The sequence below is a fragment of the Aspergillus fischeri genome, genomic scaffold (assembly GCF_000149645.3).
Source record: "Aspergillus fischeri NRRL 181 1099437636265 genomic scaffold, whole genome shotgun sequence".
Lineage (NCBI taxonomy): Eukaryota > Fungi > Ascomycota > Eurotiomycetes > Eurotiales > Aspergillaceae > Aspergillus > Aspergillus fischeri.
This window is the reverse complement of record NW_001509761.1, coordinates 1,181,702-1,197,724: the sequence shown is the minus strand read 5'-3', so window position 1 is coordinate 1,197,724 and position 16,023 is coordinate 1,181,702. Positions and strand designations below refer to the sequence as shown.

The 16,023-nt window shown below is 50.8% G+C and overlaps 8 protein-coding genes across 8 annotated transcripts, besides 1 other annotated feature; 4 read left to right on the top strand and 4 right to left on the bottom strand.

The window, feature by feature from the left end:
- Nucleotides 1-481: 481 nt before the first annotated feature.
- NFIA_004650 (ketopantoate reductase family protein) lies at nt 482-1,468 on the top strand (the record flags this gene model as incomplete). The annotated part of the gene is made up of 3 exons (XM_001259003.1): nt 482-548; nt 605-1,266; nt 1,319-1,468. The coding sequence occupies 3 exons, from the start codon at nt 482-484 to the stop codon at nt 1,466-1,468; spliced, it is 879 nt and encodes a 292-aa protein (XP_001259004.1).
- A 339-nt stretch (nt 1,469-1,807) lies between these two features.
- Nucleotides 1,808-2,949, top strand: NFIA_004640 (isocitrate/isopropylmalate dehydrogenase family protein; the record flags this gene model as incomplete). The annotated part of the gene is made up of 2 exons (XM_001259002.1): nt 1,808-2,051; nt 2,117-2,949. 2 exons carry the CDS (start codon nt 1,808-1,810, stop codon nt 2,947-2,949), a joined length of 1,077 nt encoding a protein of 358 aa, XP_001259003.1.
- A 1,310-nt stretch (nt 2,950-4,259) lies between these two features.
- Nucleotides 4,260-4,279: a microsatellite.
- A 165-nt stretch (nt 4,280-4,444) lies between these two features.
- Nucleotides 4,445-7,129, top strand: NFIA_004630 (putative transcription factor; the record flags this gene model as incomplete). Its single annotated transcript, XM_001259001.1, has 8 exons — nt 4,445-4,530; nt 4,609-4,640; nt 4,692-4,797; nt 4,854-5,098; nt 5,172-5,260; nt 5,320-5,939; nt 6,013-6,174; nt 6,232-7,129. 8 exons carry the CDS (start codon nt 4,445-4,447, stop codon nt 7,127-7,129), a joined length of 2,238 nt encoding a protein of 745 aa, XP_001259002.1.
- Nucleotides 7,130-7,587: 458 nt separating this feature from the next.
- On the bottom strand, nt 7,588-9,226 carry NFIA_004620 (NAD-dependent succinate-semialdehyde dehydrogenase; the record flags this gene model as incomplete). Its single annotated transcript, XM_001259000.1, has 4 exons — nt 7,588-7,687; nt 7,743-9,012; nt 9,070-9,157; nt 9,206-9,226. The coding sequence occupies 4 exons, from the start codon at nt 9,224-9,226 to the stop codon at nt 7,588-7,590; spliced, it is 1,479 nt and encodes a 492-aa protein (XP_001259001.1).
- Nucleotides 9,227-9,518: 292 nt separating this feature from the next.
- Nucleotides 9,519-10,583, bottom strand: NFIA_004610 (TatD family hydrolase; the record flags this gene model as incomplete). Its single annotated transcript, XM_001258999.1, has 2 exons — nt 9,519-10,442; nt 10,539-10,583. 2 exons carry the CDS (start codon nt 10,581-10,583, stop codon nt 9,519-9,521), a joined length of 969 nt encoding a protein of 322 aa, XP_001259000.1.
- A 236-nt stretch (nt 10,584-10,819) lies between these two features.
- Nucleotides 10,820-11,533, bottom strand: NFIA_004600 (uncharacterized protein; the record flags this gene model as incomplete). Its single annotated transcript, XM_001258998.1, has 1 exon — nt 10,820-11,533. One exon carries the CDS (start codon nt 11,531-11,533, stop codon nt 10,820-10,822), a length of 714 nt encoding a protein of 237 aa, XP_001258999.1.
- Nucleotides 11,534-11,894: 361 nt separating this feature from the next.
- On the top strand, nt 11,895-13,476 carry NFIA_004590 (4-aminobutyrate aminotransferase; the record flags this gene model as incomplete). Its single annotated transcript, XM_001258997.1, has 4 exons — nt 11,895-12,046; nt 12,100-12,990; nt 13,056-13,137; nt 13,198-13,476. The coding sequence occupies 4 exons, from the start codon at nt 11,895-11,897 to the stop codon at nt 13,474-13,476; spliced, it is 1,404 nt and encodes a 467-aa protein (XP_001258998.1).
- A 939-nt stretch (nt 13,477-14,415) lies between these two features.
- On the bottom strand, nt 14,416-15,180 carry NFIA_004580 (uncharacterized protein; the record flags this gene model as incomplete). The annotated part of the gene is made up of 1 exon (XM_001258996.1): nt 14,416-15,180. One exon carries the CDS (start codon nt 15,178-15,180, stop codon nt 14,416-14,418), a length of 765 nt encoding a protein of 254 aa, XP_001258997.1.
- Between the last annotated feature and the right edge of the window lie 843 nt (nt 15,181-16,023).

Genomic DNA, 16,023 nt, shown 5'->3' with positions numbered 1-16,023 from the left:
CTCAGTGATAAAAGTTCCTCTCATTGGAAATTATCATGGAACGGTACATCCTGCCTTGGGCTATATCGAACCAGGAACTCGGGTGCAGGCATCCGGGAACTGATCAAATCCAGTTTCCAGTGGAGTCAGACAATACATGATCCGGCTTGAAATAGCAAGGAGAAGGAAGTTAGATAAGGAAGTACAATAATCTCAAGTAGGGTGATTTATCGTTGCTTTACCTCCTGTAGTTACGGGAATTTCCCAAGGCCTCATTTTCCGAGTGTATACCACAATTGCGGTCTACCCTTAAACAATTCCGGAAATTTCCACCACGCCATCAAAATTGATCTAAACAAACATCTGACAGGACCTTATGGCTCCAAAACGTCGTGTGCTTTTGATTGGGGCAGGATGAGTCGGAACCATCGCTACGCTCAATCTGGAGATTGGTGAATTGGCTGAAGTCACCTGCGTCTTGCGATCCAACTATGAAAGTGTTATGACCAGCGGATTCGAAGTTATCTCCTGTGAACACGGCCATCTTCAGGGTTGGCGGCCGACTGCCAGTATATCAATCCAATTCACTAGCTGAATATTTTGGGCTAACGAGCATCGATATCAGTCTCAAATGCAGTCCCCCATGTTGCTCCCAGTGAGGAGAGCCGGTTCTTCGACTATGTTGTGTGCACCACCAAGAACATACCCGACGTCGGCCCCTCAGTATGTGAGATCATTGCGCCTGCAGTGACCCCAGGGCTCACTGTGATTGTTCTCCTCCAGAATGGGCTGAACATCGAGAAACCATTCCTGTCTCGTTTCCCGCACAATGTTATTCTCTCCGGCGTGAGTCAAATCGACGCTCATGAGATCGCCCCTGGAGTGATCGAGCAGAAAGGAAATGATCATTTATGTATCAGTGCCTTTCGCAAAAACCAGGTCAGCGAGGACATTCAACAAAAAGCTACAGAGGAATTTCTAAGTATCTACGGTGCAGGACGCAGGACCACTATCCGCTATGAGCCAGACTGGGAGCAAAAGCGTTGGAGGAAGCTGGTCTACAATGCAACTTTGAACCCTATATGCGCTCTTACTAGGGTAAATACTGGCGATTTACAAATATGTGGTGGTGCTCTGGATCACTTGGTTGTTCCCGCTATGCAGGAGGTAGTCAAAATAGCCCGAGCAGTCGGAGTTGATTTGCCCAAGGATGTCATCGAGACAGCGGTCCGCATGTATCCGGTCGAAAATAAGATATGTCCTAGTATGCAGAAGGACATGCAAAAGGTATGTGTTGTGCGAAAAGTTTCACGTGAATACTGGGAACTAACAGTTGCAGGGCAATCTGGTCGAACACGAGAATCTGATAGGTGAGGTGATTCGCGAGGGACAGAGGCGAGGCATTCCCGCACCTATTCTATCGGTGTTGTATGAACTCTGCTCGGCTGTTCAGTGGAGGACACGAAAGGAAACCGAAGAGCGTAGCTAGAACATTTAGTATACACCAGTAAAATTCTAAGGGACTCACTCATCTAATCAGTAAGTGCTCTTCCTCGTGGATAATGGAGCCGTTGGCTTCACAATTGATTAAGATAACAAGAATGTCTCATGCTTGTTCAAGCATATCCTTGAAATAGATACTAAGAACATTTGATAGGATAAGTCTCTTTTTTTGGATTGGAAATGCATCGAGGTCCAATGGAAAGAGTCCTCGGCCCGATGTACACTGAGTTCCGGGCCGGTGAACCCTGATGAGGTACCAAGAGGTACTTTAATAGGCTTTCATTCTCATCACAGCTGTCTCACGCTCATTACAGCCATTCAAATCATGTCTGTTCCCTCATATCGCATTGCCTCTATCCCAGGAGACGGTATCGGTCCCGAAGTCGTGGGAGCCGCCATCGAGGTGGTCACGAAGCTGGCCGCCGTATTGCGCACTTTTGAAATCGAATTCACGCATCTTCCGTGGGGTACCGACCACTGGAAAAAGACGGGCTCCTATGTTCCTGAAAACTACTTGGAAGTCTATCGACAGTTCGATGCATGTCTGTTTGGTTCCGTCGGCGCACCAGGTGGGTCAGGACTCTACCTAAACTTCCTGTCCACTTCTTCTGACTTTACTGGCTGATTGATGAAGACGTCCCCGATCATATCTCCCTCTGGGGTCTCCTCCTCGCCATCCGCAGTCCACTCCAGCTCTTCGCCAACGTACGCCCTGTGAAATCCTTTCCAGGGACCAAGAGCCCCCTCGCAGGACCGCCCCAAATTGACTGGGTGCTCATCCGCGAGAACTCTGAAGGTGAATACTCCGGACACGGCGGACGCTCGCACATCGGTCAGCCCTGGGAGACTGCGACTGAAGTAGCGATCTTCACACGGACAGGCGTGGAGCGAATCCTCAGGTTTGCTTTTGAGACAGCGCGCTCGCGGCCAAGAAAACATTTAACCGTCGTGAGCAAAAGCAATTCCCTTCGGCACGGGCTGGTGCTCTGGGATGAAGTTGCCGCAGGAGTTGCCCGCGATTTCCCCGATGTGGCCTGGGATAAGGCACTGGTAGACGCAATGACTGTTCGGATGGTGAATAAACCAGAGACGCTAGACACCATTGTGGGGACAAATCTGCACATGGATATTCTGTCTGATCTGGCCGCGGCCCTGGCGGGTTCTATTGGCATTGCAGCCTCGAGTAACCTCGACCCGACGCGGGAGAACCCATCCATGTTTGAGCCAGTCCATGGGAGCGCGTTTGATATCACTGGCATGGGGATTGCGAACCCCATTGGCGCGATCTGGTCTGCAGCGGAGATGTTGACCTGGTTGGGCCAAGGAGCAGAGGCCGATCGACTCATGGATTGTGTCAAGTCTGTTTGTGAGGCGGGGGTTGTGACTGCGGATCTGGGAGGTTCGGCTACTACGAGGGTCATAGTCGATGCCATCTGCGAGGAGATATCTCGCCAACGGCCACTGTGAGCTTCCCGCCACGGCCAGTTAACGTACCAGAGTGGTCGATGATAGTTGTTTAATTGCAATTGGTTAGAAGTGGGCTCTCCTTTGCAGTACTGCCGATCTGTCAAAGAATGAACCAGACTAGTCCATCATGATTAACGCGCGCGTAGTGGAGCTGCCTGAGGGAAAAGCACTCTACAACCTTGACATGCGACGTCGTTGACTCTATCCTCAGGGTCGGGAAGTTTTTCTCTTCACTCGGCGGTTTACCTCCACTCTGGTTCTAATCCGTTCGTTAGCTACTATCTTCACGTAAAATATCATCCTTAGGTCTTCACGAAGTTTGCTTAATCCTAAAACAACAGCGTTTCAGGGACTTTTGTGGAAGAAGTGGTAAAGAATACTGGGATGATCTGACGGTTTAAGCCGATGAGCGGGGCGCGGACGGTTGAGGGTCCACGACTATCCTCGGGAAACTGGAGAAGGTTGTATCAACGGACAGATGATCTCTTCCTTACATGCATATGCGTAGCTGATTGGGCAGCCGGTCGATGAATTTACGGGTGATAATGAGGGGGCGGAAGGGGTTGAAGGGTTGTCATGGCTGCATCGAGAGCTGGGAGATGAGTGGAAGTCAAATACAACATACACTGGCGCATCAAAAGCGTTAACCATGGCCTTGACCGCTTTCCAGCGCGATTATGGTATCCTCTAACTGCGTCCGTGCTACCTGAGGCAAATTGCTACAACGTTCAGATTAATGTTCCCTTGATTCATGATTCCAGGTCAAGTCGTTCAGAACATTTCGCAGTCAGCACACACATTCTCTCTGGAAATGATAATTTTCTCGTCCGGAGGAAGCCAAGACATACGCTTGCTGCATATGTGTGGTCATCTGGTGGTCGTTTTGGCGAGCCAGGGCAAGATTGTGTGTACATGTCTTGAGAGGCGCTTGTATCTGTGCATTGAGGAGGACTTCGCTGGGACCGACCTTGAAGGATGTCGTAGAATATAGGTCAAGCGAATACTTAGAATGTGACGACTGACTCCCGCTGTATATAGGTGATATGTGATGACAGAATAGCTTGTTCCGGCCGGGGAAGAGTAGGCATCTCCTAAAGGGGAGTTGTCTGCATCAAGCGACTCTAAATACTTCATACCCTGATTATTGGGAACGAGAGTTCCCCACCGACGACATTGACCAGAAGAATAGAATTGACGCTTTTCGGCGAAAATATCAAAATTGACAGAGTTGATTGTCTCCCGTCTTCTCAGCGAGATATTTATCGTGAGAGTGGGGTTTACCTCTGTATGACCCAATGGCTCGGCACGTGCCTCCCCCTCCCCCTCCCCCAACACGGCACAATTTTCGATGACTTCAGTCCCTTCCGAGTCTCTGTATTTCACTGGAGTTTCAACTGATCCCTTCCACGAGCCACGGCGGCGGCGTGCTCTGTTTCAAGATCATGCGTCTGTTTTTCTGCATAGCCCAGGACAAATATGCTTCTTCCGTTAGATCATGTCGCAACCTGAGAGTACCAGACCCCGTGGTCGTCAAAAGCGTCCCAGGGTCCCGGAGGCCTTGCGGAAGAGGGTTGCGCAAGCGTAAGTTATCCCATCAATTTATTCCCATCATTCGCTCTCAATTGGAAGAATACGCTAATTGGAAATCCTTTTTTCTAGATGCGATTCGTGCAGATACCACAAGGAGAAATGTACTGAGGGCTTCAACATATTGCCTCGAATCCGCTAACCGACGACACCAGGCCATGGCGGTTTACCTTGTGTGCGATGCCAGCGATATAAGCGGACATGTCAATACAGCCAAGTTGATAAGCGCTCAGAGCGGGTAGTCCAATCGAACGTTTCGAGGTATGAAGTTGGCCTGTGTTTCACTGCAACGAAATCTCGGGCGCTCAATTGATAAGGTATCCTGTCAGTCATTCCCCACTGCCGGCGTCGGACAAGCAACGACACCTGGAGCGGATTGTACAGCATTTTTTGGGTGACATATCGTTGGAGGCGTCAAATCTGCGAGTTGTTGCGGATATGCTGGAGGGGAATCGCTCAGAATCTCGCAATGCATCCATATCAGGCCCAAACCAGGAAGACTACGAAGACGGCGCCGTAATGGACAGCTATTCCATTCATCCGCTTTCCACTAGTACAATGCGTATGTCGAACAAATTCTGCACTGGAACCAGGCTGTTCGTGCCCGTACTCTGCCTACTAATGCCGTTACATAGACTACTCTGGAGAGTTCTCTCACTGGAATTACTCGCGCATGATTCGCCGCCGACTGCAGAGCCTTGGGAATGACCCCGATGACAATGCGGTATTTATTCCTCCATATATAGTACAGCAGTTACAGTGCCGTGCTGACATGATTATCAGGCAGGCGACGTTGCGATAGCCAATGACTCATTTCGTGCAACCAAACTCCAGTCCACCAGTTCGCTCGTCAAGTCGTCCACAACGTACTTTCCCCCACGACATATTGCCGAGTTCCTGACGAACAATTTTCTAGAGTACGCACAGACGAATTACTTTTATTTCGACGAGATAGTGTTCCGGCAGAAATTAGACTACTATTACACCATTGAACGTCCGTTGGACATCAATGACGCCGGCTGGATATGTACAATTCTAATGACATTTGCAATTGGAACGCAGTTCGCTTACATGAACGGCGACCGTTCACAGGCCTTGCGCGACCCGCCCGGCGAAAATAGTCTGCTTGACGATAACATTGGGTTGGCTCTCTATCGGCATTCATGTCGCTTGATTCCCGATTTAATTACTATTGCTTCAATCGAGACAGTTCAAGCATTTCTGCTGCTCGGTGTCTACACACTCCCCATTGATACTTCCGGTCTTGCTTACACTTATTATGGGCTGGCTATCAACATGGCCATCCAAAATGGGATGCATCGTCGGTTCGCGGGTGATGGCTTGGATGCACGGACAATCGAAGTTCGGAACCGTCTTTGGTGGTCAGCGTATTCATTGGAGAAGTATGAAAAAGCCTAATCGATTCACGACTAAAGCATGTGTAGCTTTCTAACGTGTCATACACAGGAGGATTAGTATACTTCACGGGCGTCCCTTCTCTGTGTCCGCTGCTGAGACAGACGCTGAGCTGCCCAAAGACTTGCCTGAACTGAGACCACCTAATCGTGCGACCAACCTCCCTAATGTCAATGCTACTATTCACTTGACCGAACAGCTTGGAAAGGTCGCACATATCATGTGAGTAATTCAGCTGACACTAGTTGAATTTCCGCACGCTTTTAACAGTGAGTATAGAGGCCGGCTACGGCGCCTTCCACGAGGCTTGCACCAGCCCTTTTTAGAACAACTGTTTTACATTCACAATGAAATCATAAGATGGTGGGACTCTCTCCCCGAGAAGGTGCATTGTCGGGACCTCGATCCTTCGGGCCCCCTTTTCCGCTGCAATATCCACATGGAATTAAATTATGCTATGCTCAGGCTGTACATGGGCCGCCCGTTCATCCTGATTCAACCAAAAGACTCGTCAAGTGCAGGAGAAGTTGATCCCCAACGCGACCCAGGTCCAGACATCACCGCGACTTTGTCCTCTGATGGTGTACATGCTGCTATCAGAATCATCGAGCTCTGCCAATTGCTGCAGGACACGGTCGGGTTAGCCCGCATTTCATACACGGAATTCAGTTCCTGTCGTGCTGCGCTCCTGGCGATCATTGCTCAAAGCTTGAATGCGCGACCGGACTACCTACGTGATTCCCTTTTGCAAGGAATGGCTTTGATCCGTCAAATGTGCGTTGGTCTAGAATCGGCTCGCTCAGAGGTAGCGGTCATTGAGGCCCTGGAGCAGGCGGCGCGGCGTCTGGATCATCGTAGCCGAAGTGAGGATACAGCCACCAGCCAAGTCGATTCCGCCTATAGTCAGTTCCAGCGTTGGGCTAGACTGTGGCAGAACGAGCCTTCGTCTTTGAGTGTCATGCCAGAGAGTCAACTTGATGACCCTCAAATAACTGCCGGTTCGTTCGATGGATTCTTCGCGTCTTTCCCACAAGAACTTGGATCTTTTGCGACCCTTCATGATGCCGAATTGCAGTTCAGCCTAAACTCACCAAGCATGCTGTGGCTGGACAATCTCCAACTACCGCCGTTTTCTGAAGACACAAGTGCTCCAGCCTGGGAGGCTGGCAATGCATGAAGTTTCCAAACCAAGAACACTGGCCTATTGATCTGCTTCCATGAAGACAAATCTGTTCACGGCCCACGACTTATCTTCTATCAATGCATGCCTCGTATGGTCATCTATACTACTTCTGACTCTCCGCGGAATTGGAATGTAAATGGGTCGTTCAATGAATCATTATTCGTGATAAAGAAGTTAACTCAGAGGCAAACAGCTCGTGGCCGTATTCCTGCTATGGACGCTACACGTGGACAGGGATAGAATGATCCACCGTGCGGTGAGGGAGCCCTTTGCGAAAAACCAAAATATATCTTCGCACGGTTTGCCCAAGTATCCATACAAATTAGTCGGTCTGCCATTGATCTTTGATACGAGTCATTCTAGAGAGATTACTGGAACACTTGATCGATATTAATGCATAAAATTTGCCTTCTTGTGGCCCCTCTTTGTAATGGATATCTCTCTGACCTGGTCTATAGACCCCCGATCGTAATTGTCTTGACGTGCGTAAACTCGTCAATCCCGTACTTGCTCCCTTCTCTTCCAAATCCGCTTTCCTTAACACCACCGAACCTGCGGGTGGCGGTCAGCTGCTGATTCACTAGGCTACAGGAACAGGGAAGCTTACGGAGATGCAACGTTACTGATGATGCCAGTATTGGCGCCCACCATGCCAACTTCAAGCGCTTTCGCAACTCGAAGCATCCGTGCCGCGCTTCTGCTATACAAATATGCAGCAAGACCCACCTCACAGTTGTTAGCCAGCCCAATGACCTCGTCCTCAGAGTTAAACGGGAAGAGAGCAGCGACTGGGCCAAATGTTTCTTCGGAGGCCAGTCGCATATCGTGCGTCATGTCCGCCAGCACCGTGGGCTGGACGTAGTTTGTACCCAGATGCTCCATGCGTTCTCCGCCAAGTAGCACTCGGGCTCCTTTTGCCTTTGCATCTTCAATATGCTCCATAACTTTGTCCGCGGCGGCGGCGTGAATGAGTGGACCGTGCGTGACGCCTGGCATGAAGCCCGGTCCAACCTGGAACTGCCTGACCTTGGCCACGAGCTTCGCCGCGAAGTCATCGTAGCAAGATCGATGGACGTAGATGCGGTTGGCGCACACACAGGTCTGTCCAGAGCCTCGGAATTTGGAAGCAATCAGCCCATCCACCGCATCATCGAGAGACCCAACATCGTCAAACACGATGAAAGGAGCATTTCCTCCGAGTTCCCAGGACACTCGTTTCACGGTTGACGCCGCCTGGTTCATCAACAGCTTACCCACCCGTGTGGACCCCGTAAAGGAAACTTTCTTGATGCTTGGATGGGTGGAGAGCACCCTGCCCACCTCAACAGTATTATCTAAGCTCGTCAGGATATTTACGACTCCTGGGGGTACACCCGCGCGGTGCGCTAGTTCCGCCAGCGCATTCGCTGTGAATGGTGTCTCTCCGGGACTTTTAGCCACCACGGTGCATCCAGCTGCTAGGGCGGGTGCTATCTTGCGGGTGATCATAGCTGCAGGAAAGTTCCAAGGTGTGATGAGCCCACATACGCCGACGGGTTCTCGAATGGTGACCACGAAGGTTCCCGGCACTGATACGGGAATACTATCCCCGTACAAGCGAGGACATTCTTCGCTGAACCACTCGACAAATGCAGCTGCATAGGCGACTTCGCTTTTGGCCTCCACTAGTGGCTTGCCGTTCTCCCATGTAATCAGTTTCGCCAAGTCGTCCTGATTCTGCATGATGAGGTCGTACCATCGGCGTAGCATGCGAGAACGGTCGCGGACAGGTGTTTGGCGGAATGAGCACAATGCTTCCGAGGCCGCGTTGATTGCTCGGTGGGCATCCGCAGTATCGCTGTCGGGGCAGGTTCCGACAAGTTCATTCGTAGCGGGGTCTTTCATATACACTGTCAGGGGGGTCAAGGCTCAGAGAGGCAGTTGGGACATCCTACCAAAGACCTTGAAGGTCTTTCGGGATTGGGCAGTAACCCACTGTCCGTTGACGTAGCATTTGCCAATGAAGAGGGACTTATCTCTCAGCTAGAAGCCAATTAGCCGTTGTCACCGTGCGTTCTGTATCGGACTCACTTTGAGAACCATGGGATCCATAACGAGATGTTTGGTATGGGGAACCTTCGGGCAGAGCTTTGGGAATCGGGGCATCAGTATTATAGCGCAATTCGGATATACGGCAAGGGAGCCATGATTTTCTATATATGACTCCCGGGAGAGGATGTTACATACTCCAGTTCGGCTTCTCTACTCGGATCGAGCCAAATCTCGGGTGAATGCTCCCGGTCACCTCACCGAAGTATTGATCCCGGAACATACACAGTCAGAATGATGGCAAACAATGACCAGCGCAATGGTAGAGCTCTATTTGATATTGACTGAGAATTTTCTAAGATACTAATTCTTGAGCTCTCAAACCAAACATCCGTACGCTGTTGTTCCACGCTGCTTCCGCTACAGTCTCCACTGGGACTCCCTTTAAACCAGCTACAACCATCGCAACCCGTTCAATGGTACACGGCTCATTACGCGACTTGACCATCCGCCCAGCAAGGAACTTCTGGGGTTTCCGGGACGGAGGCAGCGGTCGTGCTGTTTCCAGGTACGCCGCAATCTTCTCATCATTGGCCAACACCTCGCACCAGGGTGCATCTGTTTCCAACTGCAGCTTGTCCAGTGGTATATGACGCACCATGTCCAGCTGCTTTTCCGTTCGGAAACTGATTCCACTCACGCTAATCTCCATTCCAAGCTTGACAAGCTGCTCCATCTCCGCTTTAGATCCGGAAAAGGAATGTACAAGCCCGCCCCGGGGTAAGCGAGGCAGATACGGCGAAAGGATACTGACGAAATCGGCGCAGGATTCACGCATGTGCAGAAATAGAGGCAGCTGCATCTCAACGGCTAAGTTGAGTTGATCGCGGAATGCCCGCTGCTGCGTTTCCTTATCGGCGCGGTCGAGATACTCATAGTCCAATCCAATCTCGCCGAATGCCACAAGTGGGGAAGGTATTTCGGCTAGCAGTTGCTCTCCAAGCCTTTTCAGGTCGCTGAGATACGACTTTCCCGCGTCTTGAGTGTAGATCTCATTTGCGTGGTAGGGGTGCACACCTAGAGTTAAGGTGCATATGTCGGGGTACTGTCTTGCGAGTTGTAGATTGGTATGTGCGCCGGGTAGCGACATGGTCGTCAGCATCATCTTCTTACAGCCATATTCTTGGGCTCTTCGGATGACTTCCGTAAAGTCGCACTCGTGGTATTTTTTGCCGCGGTAGATGCCGTGGAACTGGTCAGCTGTGTAGGTAACTGCCACCTGTGCACAATTAGTCTTATATTCATATCGTTGGAGTATGTCGAAATTTTGAAATTGTCAAGCGTGATGGAGAAATGTGATGGGGGTAAAACGTACATCCGCAAATCGCAGAGAGAGTCGTCGCGGTAATGGGTTGGACATGACTTCTGGTATATAGACCACTTCCCGACTCGAATTGAATTCTCAACAAGGTAGTTCATGCCTTTTTATAGCCTGCGTCTATACTCTCGTTATCACCAGGCAATCATTATTTCTGGAGTTCATCAAATTTTCTTCACACAAGTGTTCGGGTACATGTACCCGGGCCTTATCAGGGCGATAAACAAGCAAATCATGAGGATAACATTGAACTGATATAACGATAAACAGCATAATAGCTACTGCTTCTCGACTGCATCTGCCATATCACCCAAAGTGCTGAACCTCCAGTCGTAGACAGCCTCACTCAAATTGCCCATCGTAGCCCCCGGCCTCTCAATCCAAACCGACTTCAGCCCCATCCTCTTAGCCGGATGATGATCGTGAAACTGGCTTTGTGCCGTCTGTAGCACTTGCTCCGGCTCCACGCCGAAAGCTTCTTTAACGGACCTTAACATATACCTGAAATTCTCCAGGTTGGGCTTATACGAGCCTACGTCCTGCGCTGTAATCACTAGATCAAACGGGAAACCCTGCAAACTGCCCGCGTTGGTTTTGGCAAATGACTCCCGGTCGACGTTCGAGAGCACGACAAGCTTGTAGTGCTTGCTCAGGCGCTTGAGTGCCTCCACAGTATCCGGGAACGCTGGCCAATGGCCGACTGACTCGCCGAAGATGTGGCTTTCTTCCGAGGTTGGTGAGTTGAGGCCGAGGCGTTCGGTTAGGAGGGGGTGAATTGTGGTGAGGAGGCGGGAATAGGGCATGTCTGGTGTCTGAGATTGCTGTTGTTTCTCGAGTTCGTGGTAGACATGCAGATATTGGTCTTTGGTGATTGGGGGATTGCCATTCTTCGCAAGTGCGGGCTGGAAGGCGTTCCAGACGCCGGATTCCCAGTCGATTAACGTTCCGTAGACGTCGAAGGAGAGGAGGCGGTAGTCAAGGAGATTAGACATCTTGTACTGTGTCTCTCAATGGTTGATTGAATGAATGACAGTGATTGTGATGATACTACACTCGGTTGTGTTCTCGATGGCCATGGTCCGTTTATATGCAGTGTTCGACAGCCCGGGAACATTTACCCGAGTTGAGTCCGAATCTGACCGGTTGAATCATTGTTATTGTGGTGTATGTGACGAGACCTTTCGATAAATCCGGAAACTGTTGCTTCTACTCGGGCCGATGAGATTAATGCTCGGAATATCTGTTTTTGTTCCTTTATAACCCAGGAGGCACTGCCGTCCTCGACCGACTCCCTTCTAACGAACAACGTCACCAACTGACTGGTTAATGACTTGTTTTTTCCAGAAAAGAAAAATGACCTTTGCACTCTCCGAGCCTCCTGCCCCTTCAACATTGACTGCCGTTCCGGGCCCATCGACCAATGCCACTAAGCGGGAGCTGGATGTCATCTTTGACGCCCGGACAACGCAGATCGTCGTCGACTATGAAAAGAGTTATGGAAACTAGTCAGCCCATCCCTCCACACATCACGTAGGATACCAACTGATGCTTCATTTAGCCTATCAGACGTCGACGGCAACTGTTTTCTGGACGTGTATGCGCAGATCGCCTCGATTCCCGTGGGCTATAACAACCCAGCCTTAATCCAGGCAGCCCAGTCCCGCGAGATGATCTCCGCTCTAGTCAACCGCCCAGCAATCGGCAACTTCCCCTCACAGCACTGGCTGAAGCTCCTCCGCGAGGGTCTCATGCGCGTCGCACCCCGCGGTTGCACTCAGGTGTTCACCGCACAGTCCGGCTCGGAGGCCAACGAGCTCGCCTTTAAGGCAGCTTTCATGGCCTACCAACGCAAACAGCGCGGCCCGGACAACCAACACTGGTCCACACGTGAGCTGGAAAGCGCAATGAAGAACCAAGCACCCGGGTCCCCAGACCTTGCCATCCTTAGCTTTAAGGACTCCTTCCACGGCCGCGGCCTTGGCAGCCTCTCGGCCACCCGCTCCAAGCCCGTCCATAAGATGGATATCCCGTCGTTCAAGTGGCCGCAGGCTACATTCCCTCGCCTCAAATACCCTCTTGAAGAGCATGAGGACGATAATCGCGCCGAGGAACGGCGCTGTCTGCAAGAGGTCGAGCACATTCTGGCCTCCTGGTACTGCCCCGTCGCCGGAGTAATTGTCGAGCCGATCCAGAGTGAGGGTGGGGATAACCATGCATCACCGGGTTTCTTTCAGGGACTGCAGGCGCTCACTAAAAAGCATGGGATCTACTTAATTGTCGATGAAGTGCAGACAGGTTTTGGTGCCACAGGCAGGTTTTGGGGCCATGAGCATTGGGAGCTTCCTGCTGCACCGGATATCGTGACCTTCTCGAAGAAGGCGCAGACGGCTGGATACTTTTTTAGTGATGCGATGCTGCGGCCGGATAAGGCGTATCGGCAGTTTAACACGTGAGTCTATGCATCAAACCCCTCTCTTCTCTAGTTAAGTTCACCAGTGGTGCTAACAAGATTAGGTGGATGGGCGACGCCGCGCGTGTCATCATATCCAATGCTGTTATTGATGAGATCCTCTCTAAGAATCTGGTCGAACACACTGTAAGCTACCTCATGTTGATGTAACTGCGGTCCTATGTCTAATATGATGCTTTATGCTAGGCGCGTATCGGCGATATCCTCTACGAGAGGCTCGCTGCTTTGTCGACCAAATTTCCCCAGCTCATCTTGAATCTCCGAGGCAAAGGCAGGGGCACGTACATTGCCTTTGACACTCCGGACGCCAGCTCCTTGCTCAAAGAGATGCGCAATGCCGGAATCAACGTTGGAAGCTGCGGTGTGTCCACTATTCGGCTACGGCCGATGCTGATCTTTGGGGAGGAGCACATTCCTCTACTGTTAGATGGATTTGAAAAAGTGTTTGCTAAGTTAGAAAAATAGTCCGATGCCAGCGAATAGCAGTTACTATATAGTCTACGCGGCTGTGTGTCTCGTGTAACTCACTTTCATTATGGTTTTGACTCTTGTGGACTGTTTTTCTCCTGTACTATGGGTTACACCGCCAGAGGGGCGTGATCGACAGACGCAACTTACAGTTACTGTCGGTGTCATACCGGAACTACCTATAGAAGCGGAACTCTCTGTTCGAACCCCCTGTTCTTGCTACCTTGACCAGCTAAATGCTACCTTGGGGTTTTAATTGGATATGAAACTAGCCCTCTGCACGCTAGACAGCCGTTTGCCGTAGGACTCTGCAAAACTCCTTCCCTAGTCACAGCCAGGTCCTCAAGCAGTTCCTCTTCAATAATTATTAGACGACTCTAAGAATTTCACATGTGGTGGTGACGGCAACAACGCCGTGAGACTTAACAGACCACTTTAGACTATATCTAGTCAAGGTGTAATAGTCGACGTGCTTACTGGGTGCTGCCAAGCCTGATAAGCAATCCAAGTCTGATAAGAGGTCACAACCAAAGACAGTATGCCCAAAAAAACAGCAAAGATGACACCGATCAACGTTGCCAGCAACATGTACCTCGCTCCACTCCTGCGCTGCAACTGTCTCTCCAGCCAACCACGGGGCTGAGGATTCTCGACCTCGCTGTAGAGGTCTGAGAGTCTGTCGGCTAAGAAGACGTAAGAAACGTTGTCTTCCCCCTCCCCTCGTATCGCTGTATGCTCGAACGCAGTAATGTCGGGGTCAAACGCGCAGTTGTCAACCAGTGACTGGAGCAGTTTCCGCGACTTTAGATCAGAGAGTGGGAATAGCACTCCTTGCAGGGAGTCTAAGACCTCTAGCACTAACTGCCGGGGCAAGGATCCGCTAACCGGGGGTGATTGTTAGAGTCACTGGGGAACTGAGGGCTTGAGGAAAAGTGCTTACACTTTAATGGATGTCATTGGATCCGACGGATCTTCCTTCCCTTTGGTAAGTTTTAACTGCTCCTTGAGGAAAGCAGTGTAATGAAAAACCTCAAGAACATTGTTCTTCCTGTCGAACCGAAGATGATTTCGCACATCATGAGTTGCTTGCAACGTTATGTGCAAGTGTTTCTTGAGCTTCGTCGCTCTCAGCTCAGACTTGACAGGGGACAAGTCGCTCCCGGCTGAACTGAATATTGGATTGGTCTGCACGGGGAAAAGATCCCGCAAGTATTGGTTGAATGGCACGTCATCCTTCCAGTGAACCTTAGAAATGCCCTTCTTAAGTCTGTTTGACGACTGATGCAAGGCCGAACAGTCAACCATGAGCAAAACCTTGACAGCAAGCGTTGTCGCAGCCTCAATATCACTCGGGGAGCTGGCTTTTCCTTGACTGACAGTATTGCTGAGCGCTATTCGTGTCATCTCCGGGTCACCTTTAAGCGCCAGGACTGCATTGTAAAGATCCTCGTGTGTCTTGAGAACTCTAGACGTTTCAGAGGATTCATTGACGTAAGCTTCTACCACTGCGGTGTAGAATTGAAAGAACCGTCGAAGTCGTTTCACGCGGGCAGCGCAAGTGGCATCAGAACATTGCTGCCCGAAGCCGCACCCCGCGCACAGCGGCCATGACCACAGAACATGGCCCAGCCGGGGGAAGATACTGTTGTCTACGCGCTCCAGCGGCACTAAAGCGATGGCGGAATTGTTCATTTGAGACATGGTTAACGACTGATTCGGATAGGAGCTTGAGGCCTCCCAAAGTTGGTCTTAGTGCCAAAACGACTTGGCTGTAGCTCAACTAGCCACGGTGGCTCCAGTGTCACGGGGCTTCGCCCGACCTAACGAATGCTGTTAAATCCTATGTGAGGGAATTTTTTAATTGGGTAAGGTGGTGGCAGTCATCACATGCGACCAGCTGTCGTGTCAAAAAGAGGGTGGCGTGGATGGTCATCATTACTTTTGCGCATCTCGGCTGTCAATTGGCTCGGAAAAACCACTATTTCATGCACAGTAGGCTCTCTGCATGGTGGCAGTGTTTCAGTCCGTCAAGTCTGCTGGCGGGGTGAGTTCATACCGCAAAAAGATGCTGCCTTCATAAGCACCTGGCTCAACGGGCGCTTTGTCTTTCCATTTCATTCAGCTGCCGATGCCTTTCGAGACACCAGAGTAATCTGTCGTCCTGTAACGCAAGCGGTCCATTGAGTGCGACGATGTTATCTGCGAAGTGGGATCTTCAAGAGCCCGCTATCACTACAGTGAATCATAGCTCAACGGCGAGGGGCATGTTATCTCCACGCTCGCACTCCGCTTCCAGCGACAAGCGACAGACTCATGCCCCGAGCTCGGCAAGGAAAAGTGCAGCTCCATCGTCCCAGCCAACCGCGCCCCAGTCACCCATAAACCAGATTTCTAAGCTGGGCTCGAGGTGCGATGGGGATGACGATTCAGGACCTGCATCAGTCTTATCAACCCAGAACTCAATCAATGACGGGCCGGTGCCTTCGGAATGCACAGGTATTCCTGTCAAAGGCTCGAACTTGAAAGCATTCAACAAAACGATCC